Raw genomic sequence first — 24,615 nt, forward strand, 5'->3', positions numbered from 1 at the left:
TATGCCCTATGGAGGGTCAACTTCAAATGATCACTCAGCAGTAAAGACCTGATAAACTGGTCCACTGTTCCATAGCCAAGACAAAAGCCACACAACTCTTATCTATGTTGCAACAATTCACATATGTTGTGAATTGGTGCAATATAGACAAGCTGACTTGAATTGGATCACAAACCCAGGCTCTGTCTCTGTCAGGCTTTCTAATAACCAGAGAGATACTTTCATATCTGCTCTTGAGATGGATTAGCAGTGTTTGTCAACAACTGATAGTGTCATTCAGGACATTATTGTGGAATATTTTCCCTCTGGGCCAAGTTCAATTTCCGGGCCAAGCAACTATAGATACCTCGCTGGCTCTACTGAGTAGCTAATAGCTACTAAGAGTAGCTACTAAGATTTTGTGGAAATGGAGCTGTTAGCATGTCATGACAGCCTTCAGTCACAAGCTTCTTCAGACTCTTTACAAGGCTGACTGCAGAGATCCTACCAGCCCACAGCATAATCATACACAACAAATCTTTGAAAATTTAATATGGGTTATAATGACATTTAATTTCCTTTAGGGATAAAATATTTTGGAATTGAAGTGATTTTCTGTCCATAAAAATATATCCGATTGGGAATCATATGTACTTATCTAAATAATTGTTCTGCTAATTAAATTTATTTCATATTTTAAGTTTTACAGTATACAAAAGCAATTTTTTTCTTTTGCTGTTATTCTATTTCAAATAAATATACAAGAACAGTGAGTCAATACATTAATATAAAAAACTTTACTAATAGATCAGTGGAAGTGGGAAAAAAGTTTCAAACTAATACAAGTGTTTGTGCCTACTGTTTGTCTCACACATAGAGGTACGCAAAATGTATGCAGATTTTATTCAAGTACATTTACGTTCGGTTTTTCTCTCAAGACCGACATTTTCAACTGTATCTACGCAAACAGCGTTAGATCATTGGCGCAGCTTTGTAGTTGGTTAGCCAAACATGCACAGTAAAAGAGATGATCAGGGAAACGAGTCGAAGAAAGCCATCATAGTTTATTCCAAGCAGGAAGTATAAGAGCAAACACAGTCAGCTAAGGTATGTAAGACTTGTTTTTTTAAAAACTGGTTAAATGTATAGATAGGAGTGAGTTCGTTGTGTTTCCGTATGATGAGGCATATAGGCAGAAATTCAGCGGTAGCTAGTGAGCTAGCTAGCTAACATGTTAGCATTTGGTAGTTTCTAACAAGCTACGTTTCACTGCTACCTCAGAAGCTATTGGAAGCTTTCAGGTTGATAATATAGTTATCCAGCTAAGCTGTTCTCAGCCGTTTTTCATATGGTTCCTGCTTTCCCTTGCGGAACCGTGAGTCATTTTTGCCGCTATATTTTCTCCAGACTGCGACTTTAAATTTGTTTCAATGAACCCGAACATCTCCAGGCCAAGCACAGAAACTGTTGTGGCCTAAAACTCAACTTCCTGCGCTGTTTTCTTTCTTTGTAGCTTGGCGTGTAACAACACAATAAATACGGGTTTTAATGAATAAACAAGCAGCAAATGTTAAGAGCAGGCCTACAGTAGTAGCCAGGCTGAACCTTAATGTTTAGGTGTTCAGCTAACATTAGCTCATCGCACAAACTTTTCGTCTCCCAGTATAAAATACTAGTACATGCTGATGCGAAAAGTCTGGCTCTGGTGTGCCCGCTGGTTCTCCTATGAAGTCGTGTTATGAAGCGAAGTCCAGTTGTTCATTGGAGTGCGGATGGTAAACCAAGGCCATGCTGATGTTCAGTATTTCCCCAGAACATCAAGAGCTCTGATCACCAGTGGAAGGGACTCAGTTCAGCGCCGAGCTGCACGTATACATTAGTTTGCTGTGTATAAGGTGTAATCAAGTAGTAGCCATTGCTGTTCAGCACGTTTACGTTTTTTTGCCAGTGATTTCCTAGACAAAAGTGAATGTAAGGGTTGAATAAGAGGTGAGATTGTTTTGCTCTCTGCGGACGAGATTTCTCCTGTGGTGCTTGAAGTGTTGAATCTTCTGCTCAGTAATGTGGGTCAGACTCTGAGCCAGTGGCACGCTGTGCTGTGGAAAAAATACTTTTGCTTTTGAGGTTTTGTGCTCTCATGTAGGCGTAAGATTAACTGAATGCAGACTATACATAAAACTGCCGCTGCTTGACTCGATGTTGACAGCTCAGTGGAGGCCATGACGCAAAAAACAGCAGAAAACAAGGTGGTGCTCAGTGGGAAGATTCACCACCTTTTTGAGGTGATTTAAAAAATAAAAAATACATTTAATGTCTTGGTCTGTTTTCTTGCTCATCTTTTAAACAGGAATTAGTTAAGCTGTATATTTTTTATATTCTTAATGTCTCTTTCACATAATTTCATATTTTTTGCAAAAAGATTACTGATTACTGTACTTTAGGACCTTAGACTGTGTTGAAGATTGTGCAATAAGCCTGATGCACAAACATCTGTTGTTTTATTTTTATTCAGGCCACATTTATATGAGATCTCCTAATTTGGCTATTGTTTGGTTTTTTGTGCCGGGGGCACCATGTAGGAGTGGGAGTGAACGTGTCTAACCCTTCCTTACCACTAGCTATAGAACACCATTGATTATCTGTTTTTCCTGTGAGTTGCTCAGTCTGACAGAGGCTGCTGTGGGAGGGCAGAAACAACAACAGAGCCTGACCTGCTTTGAAGGGTATAATTAAAGGCTTAGATCTAACTTTAGCCAAGCAGTGTTTCTTTTTTTTTTTACATTTAATTATGAAGTCTGATTTTAGCCAATCTGCTTTTTGTTAACTTTCAAGCAATCTAACTTCCCACCTTATTAAATTCAGCTGATTGCTGTTCCCTCATTCGCAAAGGGTTGAGATTCTCAGGCAAAGAGCTGATACAGCTGCACTGTTGAGACTTTTTTCATTTTCTTACAAAGTAGTTATTTTTTATGCACAGAATTCCCTACAAAATAAACTAGTTGCTGCCATCGTCCTCAGATTTTTGTTTGATCTATTAATTACCCATAAAAATATCTGTTGATAATCTGACAAAGCATATATTTTATGTTATTTAATTATTTTTCATTAAGCATTTTGAGAAATTACTTAAACAATAAGGGAGGGAAGCTTGTTACTGTGCTGGTAATCACAGTGTCACTGCGTCCTGCAGGGGTCACGTTATTCTGTTTTTTCCCTGTTAATGACATCAGCATAGATGATTGATAGACTCAACTTCTGTCTCAGACATTTCCTCTTCCTCTTCAGACATTTGTTTCTCCTTTGCCTTTTCATTAGGCTGAGTTGATTATACTTTCCCGTTATTAATTTGTTTGCAGTTTTTGCTTCATTAAGCTTACAGTGATTAAAGAGTCATTCATCTCAAAAAGTCGTTCATATGTTAACTCAGCGTCAATGCAGGTCAAAAGCACATCAAAAAAGTATTTACTTTATTTAATCCACAGAGCAGCTTCCTGCTCAACGATCACCATAATACAAAGGACACTAATAGTAACTATAAATGCTTGTTTGTAATTCTACATCTGATCTTCAATATTGATTTTATTATTTTTTTTAGGTTTGTTATGCCTGTTCCAATTTTAGCAGATTTAGATTCAAATTAAAATATATATTAATCCCAACGGGAAATAAAATATTTTTACATATATTATGTTGTTTTTCTGTTATGTACATTTATCTTTCCTTGGACTTTTTTTTTTTTTTAAATCATGAAAGTTAACTTTGAGACTTTTTCACAAAGTCAGTCAGTGAGACAAAGCTAATTATATCACTGCTTTTCTGGCGTCTTTCTAACAGATTCACAGCCTGATGTTATTCAAAAAGAGTAAAAGAATGAATATGGATAGAAGTGGGCGCAGTTTAAAGACTGTGTGCAGCAGAAACGGGCTGCTTTCATATGCAGTTAGCAAATAATGTAGTCTCTGCATCACAGAGTTTATGCGTTCAGTGAAACAAAGTATTGCTTTAATTCATGTCGTGTAGCACAAGTCAGTGCAATTGATTCTGACACAGAGCATATATTAACAGTGCCAGCATATAAACACAGGCCTCAACTGGGAGTGTTATGTTATTCCTGGGTGTCTTTTAAAACACACAAATTATCAACTTTGTTGCATTGGCTGATCTTTTTAATGAAGCCACATATCAATCATTGACTACTTGAATATTAAAATCCATGACATTATGAGTTGACATGAGAACTAAATCATCTATTTCTGTATGTTTTCTCAGGTTTTCTCAGCATTTCTGGAGCTGTGGACCTAAACCTTATGTGGTGCTATAGACCAAGTAGTGGTGCTGGTACCGGTACTGAAGTCCTGCTTGGTTCCTGAAACGTATGGCAGGAAGTCAGATAGCAGATCTAGGTCTTGTCCTAGCTGAAGGTCGGAGGTGAAACCTCTGAACTCCTTTACTGGGTCTTGTCATGCTGGATTGACCTTTCTAAGCCTTGGAGAAGGGCATCCTTCTGGTTTTATAAAGCATGCCAGCATTTGGCTAGCTCCATATCCTTGCACATCAGTTCTCCATCTTCTTTTAACATCTCTGGCCCCTGCAAGGGGGACAGAAAGTCACTCCTAATTGTGCCTCTTCACCCTGTATTCTTCAAATTTGATGCACTTTCAATCAAATACACTTTTTACCATCTCTGTCTTGAATAATTTTAAAGTTTTTAGATTTTAGATCCCATTCTTTAACTCCAATCCATTTCTCTTTTTTTTTTTTAGTCATCTTGTGTTACCATTGTCGCACAAGATTTCACATTTTAATTCAACTCACCCTTTAAAGCCAAAGTGTGTGTCTCTGTGTTGGATCACTGCAAGACCTGGAAATCAAGCCGCTAGGCAGTAGTTTTGGTGCTTGTTTTGGTGCATGGAATCAGCCTAATCGTGGAGAGGCCAGGCTACCACAAACTGATGGACTTTGACAAGCGTGGAGTTGGTGGAGGAGGAGGTGGAGGGAAGGGGGAGGCTGAGGATGGGAAGAGGATGTCTGGGAAGGCAGGGGGAAGATCGGGACACAGCGGCCGAGTTGCTGGCTCCGGCTCAGGAGTTCTGATGGTTGGGCCAAACTTCCGGGTCGGAAAGAAGATCGGGTGTGGGAACTTTGGAGAACTACGACTTGGAAAGAACTTGTACACCAATGAATATGTGGCCATCAAACTGGTAAAAATCCTCTTCATCTGTGTATATAACTAAGTTTTTATATAGTTAAATACAATACATTACAGTTGTGCATTTGTTGCTTGCTCTTGGACAGAACTCTTTTGAAGAAGAGGTGTTTAATCTCGATGGGTTTTTTTTTTTTATCCTGGTCAATTAAATATTAAATAAAAAAATAAAATATTTACGGAATTGGTCAATAGTCCTCAGATATGAAAGACGTAAAGTAATTTCCTTACAAATAAGAACCCCAGTGCTGAGTGTTTATGTAGTTTATTCCAAGAAGGTGAGATTTATTTTTCTCTTAGCTGAAAATTACTTGCCACTTTGATGTCCTGATTTGGTAGAGTCAAGATGGCCGCCCTGTCTCCTGTTTTTCACATACCTGAAGAAAAATTAAAAAACATCTCGAACTTTTTAAATAAATTTATAGTCACCTGTCTGAGTTGATCAGTGTGACTGGACTCCTTGGAGGGAGTGTGTGTTAATTTATTCTGGAAAAGAGACACAAAATCCTGAAGCTCCAGTAACCTGAGTACATAAAGGTGCCCACCCTGAGACAAATACTTAGTTGAAACAAATTTTCATTCATTTTCAACGTCCAGTTTTCAGGCGCAGTATGTCAGCATCCTAGGCTTTGTATCGTTAGCCCCCTTTCACCAAAATTCTCCAAATCCCACATTATGAGGACATCTCTTGTCCACAGCCAACTTCAGGAAAATCCTTAGATTTTTTGTCAGATTTAGTTCTGCTCGCCGACTAGGCCATAACAATACTTTCATTTTCTTCTGGCGAAGCCATTCTTTTATATTCTTATGCATGCTTGGACCTAATGGTGCTGAAGAAAAAAATCTCTTCATCATGAACGTCCAGCAGACATTTGAAAGTTTTGGACCAAAAGCTGGTGGTATTTATAGCTGTTCATGATTTCATCCAACTTAACAAAGTGTCAAGTTTGATGACACTTGACACTAAAGTGTTACAGTTAAATGATTCTGTGTTTTTCTTCTGTCTCTTTTAGCTGTTCGCATGCACATATATACACACGTAAAGTTCACAGGGGAATGCCCTCTTTAGGGCTTAGCTTATGTAGGAGCAGAAAGGAATGGGATTCTGTTGTCAGGGGCCATTCTGTGTTACAGCACTGGTCTTTCTCTGTTGTTCCTAAATAATGTTATCACTTATTTGGCTTTAATAAATTGGACTGATGATCTTAACTTTGCTTTCATGGTTATTCAAGACGATCCCGCCCATAAAAAGAGTCAGTGGCAACAAAAGAGAAAACTAACCTCAGAGCATGTTGCTGCCAGTGCAATATTTCTCTGTGGCTGTGGTGTTTTTTGTTTATGTGCATTTCACTTGATGTTTGTTTTTCTTGCCAAAAATTAAAAAGAATGAAACATTTTGTGCCAATAAAACAAAATTGTGAAAAGAGCTGAGATCATAATTAAACATGTACCATGCTGAGCTTAGTTGAAGATGGACTGAATCACATCTGTGATTTTCTCACTATGGTTTGGGTTTAACTGGACAGGTCTCAGTGCTGTTCATGAAGATTCCGTAAAGATGATTCTGATTCTAATTTGGTTCTTTTACAGGAACCCATCAAGTCCCGGGCGCCACAATTACATCTAGAATATCGCTTTTACAAACAACTGGGAAGTTCAGGTAAGGGATGACAATGCTTCATAGGTATGTCTTCTTTTAGTTTTTAAGGATGAACATACACCACTCACAAAATGTGTGTATGTTTGGCTTTTGGGTGAAATTGATGGAAAATGTCAAAAGTCCACTTTGCAAAGATATATTATAAAAGTCTCACCTGCCTTTAAATTGCCAGGAGTTGAGCAGCTAAAGGGCGTCACGTCTTTACCCTCCTGTGACTGTTCCAGTCTCTGTTGTAACCAGCTGATTACACTCTAAGCTCAGCGGTCAGGTTGATCTGAAAGCATCCTGTATGGTTCATCAGTTGATGGTGTCGACTTGGCCTCTTGTTATAAGAATGTGAACATCATGATAAAGAGGACTGTTCAAACCATTTCTGATTGAATCAGAAAATGTATTGATGATTGACTGATGAAACTGCTGTTGTGAATTTTGTCATTGAGCTTCTTGTTAGAGAAGAGCAAGTTGTGCAAGAAGAACTGAAACATTGAACAGTTGAACACGTGCATTCAAACCTTCAGAGAAGGTCATGTTAAGTTCACCTGGAAAGGTTTAGGTTCATACTGAAGTTTCACCCAAAATTCAAATTTCCCTAACTTTTGTTGGTGTTTGCATATATTTAAGGGTTGAGCACACATAATATCGAATGTCCCTTATTTAACTGCTGACCTGAGAAGGTCTGCATCAAGCATTCTATAAATTCAGGGACAGACTGTTCACATGTTGGCTTATGCTGCATACCACAGTGAGATGATGATCAATATCTCATATTTAGCTTGTCAGAACTCTTTATTTTATGGAAACCAGATATGTTCAGTTTTAATTCACTACAAATAATCTCTTATTTGTAATTATTATTTTAGTTACTTTACTAAAACAGGTCAGTACAATCATACAAACAGATTCCACGTTTTTTACATTACATTGCTGGGTTTGTTTAGAAACTATTTACCAGAGCATGGAGCCACTCCTCCTGGACGAACATACAACTATGGTATACAGTCGCTTGAATGCTGTAGTAGACTTTGCAGCAATCCCTGAGCAAAAAAAGCATGTAGAAATCTCAGCTTTAACTGGAAGAAACCTCCAGCAGAACCAGAACCAGACTCAGCGTGAGCGGCCATCTGCCACGATCGACTGTGGGTTTGAGAAGAGAGCAGACACAGAAAACGTGTAATCTTATTATATCAAACCATAAACTATTCTTGTTAGTCACCAAAGTATTGTTGGCCATCAGAGGGAGCCCTAAGAAACTTTAACAAGCTTTTGCAAGTGTTTAATTTTGGGAGATCAAGCGACATTTCGATCTGAAGCTGATCATATCCACCAATCTTGTCTCCCTTGGCAAAGGTATAAAAATCAACCACTGTCCTCTTCCGCTCTGCTATGACAGACCCGAACACCAGGTCATGTTTGCAGTTAACAATAGTCACCACACTGTTGCCAACTCAGCAACTTTCTTGCTGTGTTTTGCAACATTTTTAAAAAAAAAATGGTATCAGTCAAAATCATAATCAGCAGGTCAGGCTATTTAAAGATAAGTAATCGGCGATTGGCTAGAAAACTGCAATCTGCCAAGTATAAAAGCAGTTTATGGAACTATTTAAGATTCTAATTATTATGGTTTACTCTTGATATGCAGCCTCAAAACAGTTAGTTTTTCCCACTACTTTTTGGTTTGATACTTCTGATGTGATGGAGGTGATGGTGAAGTGAAAAACTTCAGATGTTTCTCATATCTTCTTATTTTTGTAAAATTAAACTTTCAAAGTCATTGAAATTTAAGCCACAATTTCAGATTTCAATATTGTTGTTAATGACTCAGATAAGAAGAGCTGGTGATTGCCTTGTAGATAAAATCTTAGGTAAAAACCATACTTTTTTTTTTTTTTTAGCCTGGCCATTGCCTTCCTATGCAATTCTGCACGATTCTAATCTCTCTTCATAGCACAGTATCGGATTTCTCCCATTCGCTTGGATTGCCTCCGGAAGGTTTTCTAACAGGCCAATCATTGAACATAAGAAGTTGTGAGTGATGATGTTGATTTCCTGCGCTGTTTTGGAATTGTAGTTTTAGCAATGGGAGCAGCAGAACACTGAACTAATAACATGGATGGTTATTAATTGCACATGCAATTTCTGGTAAGCTTCCGTTATGTTGAACTGGCATATTACATAGGTTATTGATTGGGTAAAATTGCAAACTTCCACACAGTCCACACTCCAGAAAGCAAACGCTTCTCAACAGTCGAGAGCCCAGACTCTCTGGACGAACAAGTGGCTGGTATTTACCAGGCTAATCTTTTTCAGTCTTCTAATGAGATTCAGTGTGGAGCACTGAAAGCCTTTTTTTTTAAAGACATTGATGGTTTTGTTGTCCTGTTTTCCTCTGCTGGTCCTCCAGAGGGCGTACCTCAGGTGTTTTACTTTGGACCATGTGGGAAATATAACGCCATGGTTCTGGAGCTGCTTGGACCCAGTCTAGAAGACCTGTTTGACCTCTGTGACAGAACTTTCTCTCTAAAAACTGTACTCATGATAGCCATACAGCTGGTAAGACATTTAGCTCTTTAAGTCTTAGGCCTCAGAAACAGCTTGTATCTAATTGTTGTAAATGGTGCTGATGTCGTCGTCTCCCTCAGATAACCCGAATGGAGTTTGTCCACACCAGAAGCCTCATCTATCGAGACGTGAAGCCTGAGAACTTCCTGGTGGGCCGACCCGGCTCCAAACGGCAACACACCATTCACATCATAGACTTTGGCCTCGCAAAAGAATACATAGACCCTGAGACAAAGAAACATATCCCATACAGAGAACACAAGAGTTTGACTGGAACTGCCAGATACATGAGCATCAATACACATTTGGGGAAAGGTGAGTGTCTCTATGACTGCTTTTGTATAATAAGAGCACCTCGATTCTAATCTCACAGGATGTGGTGACCAAAACATGTGCCTTATGTTTTGCTTATTGATTAATCATTGCAAATAATATAATGCAAACTAATAATTTTGTCTCAATTCCTGAAGACCAGACTCAAAACAGAGTCTTTTGTTAACCTGAGGCAGTAGTTGACCTTAGAGGAAAGCCTTCACCATCCATAGAGCCATTTTTTCACCAGTCCAGCTAAAAGGAACTGGTTTAGAGCCACAAATATTACAAACATGACTTATTAAAAAAGGACAACTAGTGATCTCCTAGGAAATGCATCATCTTTAAAAAAAAAAAATAAACACCATTTTATGGATGGACTTTTCTCTGGGTTGTGTTTTGTTTGGTTGTTTTGGTGAAAGAAATCTTAAAAAAAGAAAACACTATCAAATAAGAAAAATAGATGGAAATATTACTGATAGATCAGTTACATATCGCTATAATATAATACTGTCATTGCATATCAGTCGAGGACATTCAGTGAATGTATTCATGTAAAGACGAAAGCCTTTCATTTGTTATGTATGATTTTAGAAGCACTAGTTCATTTGGTCAGTTTTTACTTATTAGAAAGGTTCAAAGAGCCACCTCTTTTTCATTCTTCATAAAAATTGGCAAATTGGTTGTAAATGCATGTACATATTGTTTCTCTATTCTCTATTTTATTCCTCTAAAATTAATTTATTTATATTTGTGTGTATGCTGAGAGCACTTGAAAACTGAAGCTTGCTCACACAATCCTGATCAGTTAAGCTGCTTTTGATTCTAATAATGCTCGAATTTTCAGATGTTTATAAAAACCCTGCCAGTGTTTTATGGAGCAAACTCTAATGTTAGTCAGGCTTTGATCTTCAGCTTCACATCCTTGCTCAGGTTTATTTCTCTTATCTTAACTTTGACTTTGTAGAGCAAAGCAGAAGGGATGACCTTGAAGCGTTAGGCCACATGTTCATGTACTTTCTGCGGGGCAGCCTGCCATGGCAAGGACTAAAGGTAAGAAAAACACAATTAGTGCTCATCTTATTTTTAAGTTGAAACATTTGCTATTAATCCATGGCAAGGTTCCATGTGGAACTTTCCTCTGAATTACTTCCACTCCTCTCTGCCTTAGGCCGACACTCTGAAGGAACGCTATCAGAAAATAGGAGACACGAAGCGAGACACGCCGATAGAGGTGCTCTGTGAGAATTTCCCAGGTTTGTAATCATAAGCCTAGTTTTTATTCACTGCTTACTGTGATAAAGTATCAGATTCTGCTGGCTGACTGTGTATGTGTGTAAATTGCCGTTGTGTGAAAACAACAGAAGAGATGGCCACATACCTGCGATATGTGCGGCGGCTGGACTTTTTTGAGAAGCCAGACTACGACTATCTGAGGAAACTCTTCACAGACCTCTTCGACAGGAACGGATACATCTTCGATTATCAGTATGACTGGACCGGAAAGCCACTGGTTAGTGATCAGTGTGGGTCCTGTGCTCTTTTCATGCAGCAGGTTACTCTGATGAGATCTTCTTGCAGGTTTTCTGTTCAAACATTGCTGAGTTCAGCACAGTATGGAGGCTGTGTTGTGGTTATCTGATTGGGTTCAGGTAGACAGAGATTCAAATCATTCAGCAGCAAGCACTCGCACTGTGAGCCACTGTGGAGGTGTCTGAAGGTTCAGCAGAGTTTAGGAGGAGGGACGTGATTTTTCAAATCTGTCTCCGACTCAGACATTTTTTCATGAAGGGCTGGGTGATGCATCAAATGATTGATTAATCAAATTTTTGGTTTTTGAATGTGTTATTTGTGGAATATCAGGATTTTTTTCCACCAATGCACTCCTTGGGTTTCCATAGTTCAAAGTGAACACTTTGTAAAAACAAAGTGTGTTTTACAGCTTCTATTATTTGGACTTTGAATTGAGGTCAACTCTATGAAGAAGTATTAGGGCCAAGTTAAGATTTTTTTTAATTATTTTAAGTCATCTGACAGTAATAAAGTCACTATATTACCAGACAAAAGTAGTAATAATGAGAACTCCAACACAAAAAATTGAAAAAGAGGAATGTAGAGCATCTTGAGAAGTTATACTTCAGTATAAGTTTTACAAATAAGAAAATATTTCATTCTGTTACTCACCAGCATGGAATTATTATGAGAAGCAGGACACTGTACTGAGCTGGTCATGTCAGATTGAAGCTTTTTTCTCATTAAAATGACTTTTACCTTGTAATTCTTTTTATTAAAGTATTTTGTTTCTTATACACAAACATAACAGAGCTCAAAGGCACATACAAAATCAAGAGAATAAAATGGCCAGAGCATACAGTTGAGAGTGACAGTAATGTTTTGCCAATGATCCATAAGGAAGATGCAAACCTCATGCCCCTCATATGGCTGTAGAGAGACAACACATAGTTGGACATTATTCATTGTTGCAATATCCTAAACCTAAATGGTCAATCATGTTGACATGTTAATAGAATAGAATTTATTGTTTGTCATTGTACAAATATATAATGAGATTAAACATATTACAACATCTGGACAGCAAAAAAGAAAGCAGATCAAAGATAATAAAAATAAATAGATACAAACCTGATCCACAATATGGAAATGTTATTACCCCCCAAGAAAATTACAGAATATACTCCAGATCTTTCAAAATTTGTCTAGTTTGTTTTTTTGTTATATAACTTTTCGTCTCCAGGGCCAAAAACAAACAATTTGCTTTGATAACATTTGTGTCAGTTTAACACACATGGACTTATACACTGTTTAGCCTCCAGAGAACAGATGTTCAATAAAGATCTTATGCTTTTAGGTGGATTGAATTGCCCCAAATAGGTATGCTTTTAACATATGTTTGGGTTACACAGACCAAAAAAATAGAGACCCGATCCAGCCACCCCGAAATAATGAATCAACAAAGTAAGAAAAGTTATAAAACAAGTTGATAAAAACTTAAAAGAAAAAAATATCATTCAGCTCCATCGCAGTCTGTCAGGAATATGCAGTGCACCGACTGGTAAGCAGTGGGAGGACAGGGCTACCAGGTGGGGGCATTGCTGCCACAACCTGTGACCTCATATGTTCCTTGAACATGTGAGGTCACAACAACTCTTTCCTCGTAATTTTCAAATGTTTTTCTGGTAAAATTGTGTCTTTATTCTGCTAATATGATGACTGTATTATTGTAATTAAACAAAAGTTCTTGTCCTGGCCGTGTCGTACAACTCACAGAAGCGATAGTTGAAATAAAAGCATCCTTTTGAAAGTTGTTTTTCTCATTTATAATTTATTTTTATTAGAAAAGAAAGCAAGAAAAACGTTGATTAAATCTGCACTGGCATGAATAAATCAGAGATTTTTTATTTGTAAGCCATATCACTCAGCCCTACATAAACCTGACTTGTCCTCATCAGTCTGATAAACATGCCGCAACGCTTTTTGATTAACATTCAGCTTTTGGAAACTTCTTTTTCTTTGCCTTTGGAAGTAGTTATGTGCTCCTGGAAAGCTTTTTAGAGCTGGATTGGTCCAAGCTTTTGGCAGTGGGTGAAATCAGAATAAACAATATTCACTGTTAGTTAGTGCTAGCTAATAGAAAATACCTGTAGTGATATGCAGGCCTGTATTAGTTTTTTTAAGGTTTCTTTTTGGCTCTAATGACCTTCGTGTGAGGTCAGACAGGAAAGTGGGTAATGAGAGAGGGGAAGGCATGAGGGACTCAAACCTGTGACAGCAGCTTTACCCCTGCATCACTGCAGCACCTCTCTGTTTGCATAAATATAATCATGTTGTCAGCTGAAGTTGCACAGTAACAAAGGGATTTTTCCCTCCTGCTCTCTGTGTTTAGCCGACTCCTATTGGTCCTGTGGCGACTGAAGCTCCACTTCAGACAAGCAACCGGGAGAAAGCACCTCAAACCAAAAACCAGGTACATGCTCATGAGAACAAATACAGAACCAGGTAGGGGTTGTGCACCGAAGGGCTGAAAAGGTTAATCAGATTAATTGATTATAAAATAATCATCAACTAATTTAGTAATCGATTAATCGTTAACTGGAGCATACAGACTCAAAATTAGTCCATTTGCTTAAAGAACAACATATTCAGAGCAATAATTAAGCCAAAACTGTGCAAAGAATACATGCATTCTGCATAATTGATATGTTACTCATTAGCTAAAAAAATCCTTAGTCACTCATTGGCTACTCAAAGCCAATGAGTAGCCTGGCTTTAAGAGTCAGTCAGTTTAAGAGTCAGTGAGCGCTAAGCCCAGGGCGGTGCTAGAGGAATGGGTGCCAGTGCCGCAGCGTACGGCCGGGTCTGCAAGGAGCTTGATGGCCTCATTAAGAAACCCCGTTTTTAAATGCTGCGTTTTGTTCCAGCAGCACTATTTGTAAAGCTAGTCCAAGACGAACATGTTGAGTCACAATTTTATTAATTTTTTTAATGTACGCCGCCAGGGGGTCTTTTTTGGGCTCTAGTGTCCCTTGTCTTTTTTTAGGAAGTAGGCTGACAGGAAAGGGGAGAGAAGACATGCGGCAAATGTCGCCGGGTCCGGGAGTCGAACCCGAGACGGCCGCGTCGAGGACTCAAGGCCTCCAAACATGGGTCGCACTAACCCCTAGGCCACCACGGCACACCCGAGTCACAATTTTATTTAAGTTGAATCTGCGCATCATTTTGTCCATTTAATTGATTAGCTTTATAATTAAGTCGATACTTTTTTTATTTTTTTGCTTTGTATTGTCATTATGTTTAGTTATACTGTTTTTGAGAAATGAGTATGGAAAAATGTTTGTATTTCCAAACTTTATTCCCCATTCTAGTCTCAATGTCCTTCCTCACGTACTTCCTGTCTCTTTCCTTCTATCATTTCTTTGTTTCCTGAATTCTTTCCTTCTTTCTCTCTACTGTCGTACTTATCTGATTTCCTCATCTGTTTCCTTCCTTCCTTTTGCACCTCCTTCATTCTTTTTCATTGAACTTTTATGTTTTGTATTTTGAAAGTTATTTAATGGAAAATTGAGTCTTGAATTTTCAGATTGAAATATTAGGGAACAAATGCATGCCAGTTTGTGGGCCAGTCCTCAGACAGTAACATGAGACACCAGATGTTTCCTTCGTTACCTGGTATATGAGTAAACTGCTATCAACAGCTACTGAAAAGCATCAGGGACAAATTGGGACAAAACACAAACTCAATATGTTGACAGAAAATAATGTAAACATTCCAAGCATTAAATGGTCTCCATGTTATAACTGAAGTTCAGAATTTGCATATCAATGCTTTAGATCAAGTTTGTCTTTTCTATTTCAGTTTTTTAAGCAGCCTTTTCATCAATGGACAAGCAGCCTGCTGCAAACACTTCCATATCAGAGAAACTGGATTTAATTAACCAAGAATGAACCAACTGTGATAGATTCCCTCTGACCTTCATGTTTTCTCTGAACTCTGAAGATGGCTTCAAAGCCACCCTCAGTTTAACTAGTTGTCCCATTGAAGTTGTATGTCTGTGTTTGGGGATGGAGTGTAAGGTAATGACTGCTTGTCCAAAGCTTTTCTTTTTATTGGTTCAAGAATCTAAAGTCTGACACTGACTGATATTTGGTAGTGAAGGAGAGATCATCTTGAAATGAGAGTGTGGCCAACCAATGTGCAGCATATCGTCCTTTAACAGCCCCAGATTTTTTCTAAACTTTTTCTTTGGAATATTTACCACAGAGTATAGTTTATAGTACCAAAACTCAAAGAATGAAATGATTGGACATCCCCAAGGCTGGAGGTGTCAGTTAGGATTTATAGCTAACGCTACTCTTAATTTCCTTCCTAAGCAAGTTGCAAATTGGTCAGTGCAAATTGCCATGAGGGTTTTATTAGCAGTGGAAGTAGTTGTGCTTTCATATCTCACTTGGGTATAAGTCTGTGTTCCTACTTGGGCTTGTAGGAGCACACTGACATGCCACATGTCAGTGTGGCATGATATGTGATTCAGGGTGTGAAATTTGCAGCAAATGCTTGAATGATGCAAAACACACACACACAAAAAATAAATGTAACAAAAAATTCTGCCACTACAGGAAATGGAAGCAAAATAGTAAAAATAACAGCACACATGAAATGCTGAAAACTTGCTTCACAAAACAGAAGCAGTCCAGACCACTAGGAGTAAAGTGGAGTAGGTAATATTAACTATGTAAGTATGCTGCTGTTCTATAATATTATGAAAGGTTGCATGTTTGAATAAGACATGAAGTATAGCAGATGTTTTCTTTCTTCCTCCAACTTTCTTCTGTACATCCTGACTTTAGTGAGAGTGTGGTCCAGGTCCCATCTGATTTGTTTGTCTACAAGTTTGTCTCACCTCACTGCTGATAGGCTGGGCCGGTCTGAGAGGAAGGGTTAGCTCTGCTGGCTTTCTGTCTGTCTGCATGACCCTCTTGTGTCTGGAGCCAGGCTGACTGTCAGGAAGTGTCTTTGCATAATAAATTATCCCTACAGATGGAGATGTTTCTACAGAAATTCAGAACTATATATATATATATATATATATATATATATATATATATATATATATATATATATATATGCCCCACATATCCTTGATTTAGCCACAATTATTTTCCTGCCCAGATATTAACTCATAAGACTTCGCAAACTTTTTCATTTATGTCAACTTTTCTCAATTTATTTCGTAAATCGTAAATTTTTCGTAAATTTTTCTTGGAAGGATTTTTTGTCTTGTTTTTGTACAATTTTAGAAAGAATCGAGTTTTTGCAACTACACATGAACATCTATGAATCACTTAATCATAAAAAACACTAAACTCAACATCTGCAGGTAGTATTGTTGTTGTATTCTAAGCTCATTAAAGAAACCTTGGTGTTAGTAACAGGACAGTGAAATGTGTTGCTATGAAACAGAACTGATGATGCATCAATCAGAGATCTATGGCCAGTTTTCAATGTCCAGCATTTGGAATGCTCTGACCTGATTTCTCTGCACAAATTACCAGCATTCAAAGTTTGATTTGACACTTTTTAACATCATCATTAATTATTTGTAGTGAGTTAGAAATCAGTTGCTATATAACAAGGTTTTAATATAATAATAAAATCTAAATAATGACAGTTCTGTTTTTGTGGTTAGTGTTGTTAGCGTCAATCTCTATGTAAGAATCTAAATCCTTCTCATAACTAATATTTCCAGAAGACTGCCAACATTTTGTGAGACACAACAGTTTGTGAGATTGAAGGACTGTGTTTCTGAACAGGTGGTCAGCAGCACAGGAGCACCACAGGGCACTGTACTCTCATCATTCCTTTTCACTCCTGCACAAGTCCGACTTCTATCATCTGCAGAAATACTCTGATGACTCTGCAGTTGTCGGGTGAATCAGAGATGGACAAAAGGCAGAGTACAGCGAACTGGTGGAATGCTTTGTGTCATGGAAGGAACAATCATCTCATCTTTAAAGGAGATGATTGTAGATTTCAGGAGGAACAGGGTTAGATCTAACCCTATTTCCATCGTGAGAGAAGTGGTGGTTGTGGAGTCAGTGTTTATCTGGACTACAGACTGAGCAATAATCATTTGCTGGGGCAGCAGCATCAGAACCAGGGACCTAAAAACACTCAACAACCTGAGTGTTGTTGAGTGTTTTTAGGTCAACAATGCTCTTTGCATGATGATGCAAAGAAGAGTCTTCAGTCAGAGGGTTCTTCAGATTTGCAGTAATACAGACTGCTATAAGACATCCATCAGCATCTACAACAACTCTTTGCAGAACCTTGGATAATTAGGCCCGAGCAGCAAAGCGCTGCGAAGGCCTATTGTATCTGTACTGTTTCTTATTTTTCTTCCCTACAAATGAATTGCCCTTTTGGGGGCTTTATCATATTCAAAAACTCACCAAACTTGGCGGATGCATACAGTGAGTTTCAAATTTACGTATTTTACGGTCGACGCAAAAATCGCAAAAAAAATGGCTCAACGGCACCACCTAGCAATTTTCAAAAGACCCATTGCTATTCACTTACTTCATCATAGAGACTTGAAATTCGGTACAGTTGTAGAGCTCACTAAGACGCTCAGAATTTACAAGTAATGTCATAGTGCAAGTATCGCAGGAAGTTGGCCATGTTGGATTGAAGTTCCATTTTTGACCCTATTTTGGCCGTTTACAGCCTTCATATTTGATCGAACTCCTCCTAGGGATTTCGATTGATCGGCTTCAAACTCGGTCAGTTTGATCATAAGGCATGGCCAATTAAAAGTTATCAAAATGGTGAGTTTTGACCATGTTGAAGGGGGGTTAGCAGGGCTCAAAGTTCCCCTGTGATCGACTGTGTAATATGTAATTACAAAGGGGATCCCTGTCATTTGTAGGGCAATGCCGCCCTCTGGTGTCGAATTACTGAAATAATGAAACGTTTTCAGTAATTCGACACCAGAGGGCAGCATTGCCCTGCAAACGAAATACTTCGATTTTGTAATACACAGGAAAAAATGAAAAATTTGTATTTCTAACACAAAAACTCACAGAGACACCAAACTTTCAGTTATTGATCATCATCGGGTGTCCAATAATATCCAATGGTCAAATGATGACATCACTTAGGCCACGCCCTCTGACAACAGGAAGTCTCATATTTTACTTTGAACAGTTGATAGCTTCTGCACCAAGCTTGGCATGAGTGATCCTGGTGGGATGCCTGAAAATTCTATGTCATCATATTATGACGTCATCTAAGCCCCGCACACTCAGAACAGGAAGTGCTATTTTTTGAACTTGTAAAGTTCCATCTATGGCTCTCTTGACCTAATCAAAGTGATTCTGTGTTGGATGACAGACAGGAAGTTGGTCTCACTTGCTTTAAAGTGCCAAGAGTATTCAATGGCGGCAACGCCGTTGGTATACGTTTGCCTCTGGATTCCACATTTTTTAACCGAGCTGCACCAAAATTGGCCTGAGTGTTCCTGGTGGGATGCCGGACGATCCTACGTCATCATATTATGACGTCATCTAAGCCCCGCCCCCTCAGAACAGGAAGTGCCGTATTTTTCCTTGGAAAGCTCCGTTTATGGCTCTCTTGACCTAATGCAGATGATTCGGATGATGAGCTCTGTCAATGCTCGCTGCTGGCTGAACCGTGTGGGCGTGGCCAAATGGCGAATATCAGTCCCTCGCCATATTCATACGTTTGGCTCTAATTCACACATGGATCATCCGATTGGCGCCAAACTGGATATGTATGACCTTTGTTCACCTCTAAAGAGCCCAACGGGTTTGGGACGTAATTTGACTCCACTGCGCCCCCTAAGTTGATACATCGGCTATATCTCCTCGATGCATCGACCGATCTGCACCAGATTTTTTGACAGTCGTCGGGGAGCGCTGCCGAACGCATTCACGCGTGTCGCCCGGTGGACGGGCGGGGAAAATGCGTAACAGCTTCTGCGGCGGCTGGCGGGCGGCGGTGCTGGAAACTGCGGCAGAGCTTCTGCGGTGGGGAGCGGGCTGCGGCTCTGGAAACCGTGCGAGAGCTTCTGCGGTGGCTGGAACCCCCGCGGTGGCCAATAGGCCGGAGCGGCGCTTGCTGCGAGGGCCGCCCAAGGCTGCTTGCAGCTTTAATTAGAGTTGCAACGTTTAATTTCTCTTTGAGATTCATGAAGTATTTTTAAATTTGAACTGAATTTTCAAATCTAATTCTGGAACAGAGATTGAAACTGTGAACAGATCAAATTTACCATAATACATTTAGTCTTCCTTTCTCTACTTTCTCGCAGCAGAAAGTGGCTGTTTTGAAGTAGCAGCCTCAATGAATGGTTGGCATGCCTCTGTAGAAAATGCAGTGGACCTACAGTATTGGGGTCAGGGACCATAGCTGCTTACAAAAAGGTGAAATTCTCAAAGGCTTGAAATCCCCTCTAAAAATGCCTATAGTTGCCTATTTTAGTAGTTCACACACAAAAATATACCTTACTATGGTATAAAGATAAAACACACCTGTAGCATGCGAAGCACATAAAACTGCTACTTTTGTTCATTTATAGAACCCTGCCCAGATTGGTCACCACTGGCCACCAAACACATGACTTCATAAACTCCAAGAAAAACATCCAAATAAAAAGCACACATGAACATCTCTAAACTAACACTTTATCTAGTTTCAGCAATGACTCCTCCTGTATAAGCATGCAGAGGCAGTCACTTGTGTTGTGTCGTTGACTTTACAGCAATCTCTGATACCGAGCATGCATATGGCGACAGCGAATAGGAAAAGACCCTCTTTAACAGGAAGAAATCCCCAGCAGAAGCAGAACTGGGCTCACTATGAGCAGCCATCTGCCATGACTGACTGGGTGTTGGAAAAGACAGAGCAAATATAGAAAAAAGAAACTGAAACAGGAGTACTTTCTATGTTAGAGAAAAGTAAGACATTAATGGCAGCAGGAGCTCATTTAGCCGCTTCAGATTCCAGATACCAGATTAGTTTTTCACTCCACTTGTACAGGGGGATTGCTACAATGTATGTGGAAGAAATTTAGAAAGGATTTTAAAACCTGGCATTTTAGCAAGGATGTGTTCACTTTGAAAATCATTGAGTCCGTTAAGGTCAAAAAGGATCATTTGTCCATAAAGCACTTTTCCTTGAGTGTCAATATTAAGTAATTGAATGTTTCAGCCTTTCTTGCTGAACAAACTGAAGAACTTCATGCTTGTGTTGGTGGAGTATTTCAGTTGTTAGATAGAGCTGTAGTATTTGAGTTATAATGATAGGATGTTTCTGCTGGAACAGCACTTTCTCTGCGTGTCTTTTATTGGTAAAAGCAACAGTTACTGATTGATCTTAATTACAAATAAACTGGAGGATTGTTTGTTCAACGTCACCATAAATCTTCTACTCTTCATTGATGTCTGACATCACGTAGTGATTTCCATGGATACGCTGTTGATCATGTTTAGTTGCTGCTTCTTGCATGCCCTATTGTCCAGTTTCACAGTTAATGATGGGCAGAATTGCTTTTTTATTTTGCACTGACCATGTTGCTTTGTTGCCACTGAGTATAAGAGGGATGAGATGGTGTGCTCATCCAGATTTTCTAACTATTCTGTCCTCCAGGTGATGAACTCGACCAATGGAGAGCTGAATACAGACGATCCTACTGCAGGACATTCTAACGCACCAATCACAGCCAACGCAGAGGTTGAAGTCCCTGATGATATAAAGTAAGAACACACTCATCTACACACCCCGTTCAATCCTTACTTTTTTCATTCATACTTTGTGGTCGTCCTCCTATGTTCTTATTTAGATTCTAATCGATTATGTTTATATAAGATGAATCACATGTTTGTGTTTCTGTGGAGAGAAAAGAACAATTGTCTTTTTGTAGAGAAACTACTATTGACTGATTTCCATTTACTTTTTTAACCCCTAAACTGCCACCCTCAAAACGCTTCCATGTTAATCAACAGATCCATGAGAACACTGGCGTCATGATAGCTAAGGGGTTAGTTTAATTTCCAATGTTAATTAATTAATAAGGACTTTAAATCAGGAAATATAGGACTACTGAAAAGGTTGTCCATGTACTCAATATTTACTCCTTTTGCATAAATTACAGAGTCAATGGTGGAGGTGCAAAAAAATTCAATTCTATAGAGAATTACATATCCTGGCAATTCTGATTTGATTCAAAATAATCAAAAATCTATTTAAGATGTACGTCCTTGCCGCTCCTACTCGGCCAATGTTTATATTTTTAGTAATTCATTTTTTTAATTTAAGAAAACGCAGGGAAGCTAAGCTAACCAAATACTGGTAATTTAAGTGACACTTTTTTTTTTTTTTTCTTTTTTTACCCCTCCAGGGGTCTTTTGTGGGCTCTAGTGTCCCTTATATGACAGTGGGCTGACAGGAAACAGGGAAGGAGAGGGGGGAAGACATGCAGCAAATGTCGTCGGGTCCGGGAGTCGAACCCGCGACGGCTGCGTCGAGGACTCAAGACCTCCAAATACGGGTCGCGCTAACCGCTACGCCACCACGGCACGCCCCAAGTGACAGACTTTTGAGTACAAACCTATTTTTGTTTAAATAGAATAGAATAGAAGTACTTTATTCATCCCAGCAGGAAAATTACTTCACAGAAGCAGAAGATACTGCACTCCCTGTACTCTTTCTGGGTCCTAACCAGCGCCGTGAGTTCGTCTGTCCTATTCCCCAAAGACCTCACGTTCCCCACAACAATCGCCGGTACCGCTGGTTTGTGCTGTCTCCTCTTCTACCTCCGTTTAACTCCAGACCCGCAGCCCCGTCGTCTCCTCCGCAACCCCTCTGGGACCACAGGCCCGTCTCTGGGCAGCAGCAGAGGCCCACACAGCGCAATCAGCCGTTCACGCGAGCAAACAATGCCTCTACTCCGCTCGGCGAGGTTCTCCGCAACCAAGAGTAGAAAAAGTAGCAGAAGAACGCGGAGAACATCAACAGAACCACATCCAGCCATTGTGGAAAGCCCAACTGATGATCCATGGGTTCTTCAAGCACGGATCCTTAATCGGTTACAGCAAATATACACAGACCAACACACATGATGGGAGCTGCGTCTGCAGGCAGCCAGCTGCGCCGGCGCCATCTTGAAAAAAAAATAAAAAATATATATATATACATATATATATATATATATATATATATATATATATATATATATATATATATATATATATATATATATATATATATATATATATATATAAATGGATGGGATTTGATACAATACAGAACCTTATAGAATTTTTAAGAATAATTGTTCTATTTGTTTACACAGTTTTTTCTCTTGTCAGCCACATTATTTAAACAGAATCTCTAGAGAAAAATGTGGTTTCTGAATCAGTTTCTGAATTGAATCGTGGTCCTAAAACTTGATATTGAATTCCTGGGCTCTGATTGGCATCTCTAATCAGTGCATTGTGCTATGGAGGTGATCACCATGCCACCCAGAACCTCCTGCAGCACCTGTCCTGCTCCAGCTCTGGATCGACTTTAGCTGTTTAAAGAAATGTAATCAGTGGATTTGATTATAAAATTACTGTTTGCAAGTTCCTAAAGATGAATTTGTAAAGTTGTTTAAATGTAACTGAACTTTAACATGTCTTGAGGGTAGATCTGGGTAGGGTAGATCTATCCTGTACCCTCACTTCAAGACAGACAAAATCAAAATCCAATGAAGTTGTGTTGCCTGTGAGCATAAAGCAGCTGCTGCTGTGGAAATCTTTCTGAACTGACTTGTATTTTTCAGGTGCTGCTGTTTCTTTAAGAGGAGGAAGAGGAAAGCTCTACAGAGACACAAGTGAAAAGGAGAGACCGGAGAGAAACCTTTGCTCTTTTCTTTGTCATCTTTTATTTCCCCTTCCTGACGTATTTTTCAAGCCATTTTTCTTGAACTCTTCCTCCTCTGTTTAGCCCTCTCCTGTACTCATGCAGTCCCCTGTTAGTCTGGAGCAACAAGCAGGTGGTCTGCTAGGTTCCTCTGGGCTGTACAGACATTGAAAGGCCTTTTCCGTTTCACCACAGAGCTTCAAATGTGCCGCCTGTTCCAGCGGTGGACATATTCAGCTATTGTTGGGACAATAAAGGAGTAAATGACAAACTGCACAAGCTAATCATCAGACTGGATTCAGCTGATCTACTGGAAGACTGACTGATTTCTTTATTTTTTGAGTGTTCTTCCTTACTGACTGGATCAGAAGACAAGTGTATTTCAGGAGATCCAGACAAGAGGACTTATAAAGCATGGAATCTAGAGACCACGTGTGCAAACAAAACATGCACACAGAAATCATGCTGCACATTTTGTCGAGCTCATCATAAAGAGACTTGATGGATGGACTGAGATGCAGTCGTTGCACATAGTTTTTATTCCCTGGGGTGAAAGAAGTTGCACAATGAGTGACCTGGTCCAGGTTGTAGAACGGGCCGAGCTCGGTGCATTCCTCATTCACCATCCAAGGGAAACCCTCACAACCACCAGAAAACTCAGAACTTAAGAAAAGATGTTTATGTCAGATTTATGCTTTACCCTGACTTTGAGTTGTAGCTAAAATAAGACTGTTCTCTTTTCATTTTTTTCTCCTGAGTTGTTCAAGTTTGTTTTGTAGCTTCTAGTGTGATCCTCAGAATGTATTTTTTTTTTAAAACTTTTGAAGTTTTTGTTTTGGTTTCCCTCTTTCTCTTTCAGTTTGAGGATGGAGAGATGGATAATGCCATTAAAAAAATAAAACACAATAAAAAGCTATCTTTGTTGAAGTGACTCAAACATGTTAGATTACCTTCTATTTTTTGGTAGTGCTCCAATTAGTCTTTTTTTTTCTTTTTCTATATTTCTGCATTAGGCAGATATAAATTGTGGCTTTTAGTGATGCAATCATCAGAGATTTTGTAACCTGTATTGTTTTTAGCCAATTCCTGTTTCTAAATTTAAAAATAAAAAAAAAAGTGATCATTTGGACAACGTTTTTCTGGTAAAGTTTTTAACTTTACCAGAAAGTTGAATAAAGTAGATTAAACGAATACAATAAGATCCTCTTAGTCAGGTCTCAAACTCCAGTCCTCAAGGGCCGCTGTCCTGCAGGTTTTAGATGTGCCACAGGTACAAAAAACGCTGGAATGAAATGGCTTCATTACCTCCTCCTTGTGTAGATCAGTTCTCCAGAACCTAATTATTCTGTTCAAGTGGTGCAGCAGAGACACATCTAAAAGTTGCAGGGCAGTGGCCCTCCAGGACTGGAGTTTGACACCTGTGCTTATGGTAGAGGTTTCCTCAAGATATCTCTCATCTTT

General features: G+C 39.1%; 1 protein-coding gene across 2 annotated transcripts; it reads left to right on the plus strand.

The window, feature by feature from the left end:
- The first annotated feature begins 959 nt into the window (after positions 1-959).
- Positions 960-24,070, plus strand: LOC102217384 (casein kinase I-like). 2 transcript variants are annotated; one of them, XM_005813772.3, is made up of 11 exons: positions 960-1,086; positions 4,249-5,180; positions 6,776-6,845; positions 9,247-9,395; positions 9,485-9,719; positions 10,684-10,769; positions 10,888-10,972; positions 11,081-11,229; positions 13,621-13,701; positions 20,899-21,005; positions 23,075-24,070. In XM_005813772.3, exons 2-11 carry the CDS (start codon positions 4,932-4,934, stop codon positions 23,127-23,129), a joined length of 1,266 nt encoding a protein of 421 aa, XP_005813829.1. In that variant the 5' UTR covers positions 960-1,086; positions 4,249-4,931; the 3' UTR covers positions 23,130-24,070. The 2 variants fall into 2 exon arrangements, with proteins under 2 accessions (XP_005813829.1, XP_023191493.1); XM_023335725.1 differs by lacking the exon at positions 23,075-24,070 and adding an exon at positions 21,650-21,690.
- The last annotated feature ends 545 nt before the right edge of the window (positions 24,071-24,615 follow it).

Source organism: Xiphophorus maculatus, chromosome 6 (genome assembly GCF_002775205.1).
Source record: "Xiphophorus maculatus strain JP 163 A chromosome 6, X_maculatus-5.0-male, whole genome shotgun sequence".
NCBI lineage: Eukaryota > Metazoa > Chordata > Actinopteri > Cyprinodontiformes > Poeciliidae > Xiphophorus > Xiphophorus maculatus.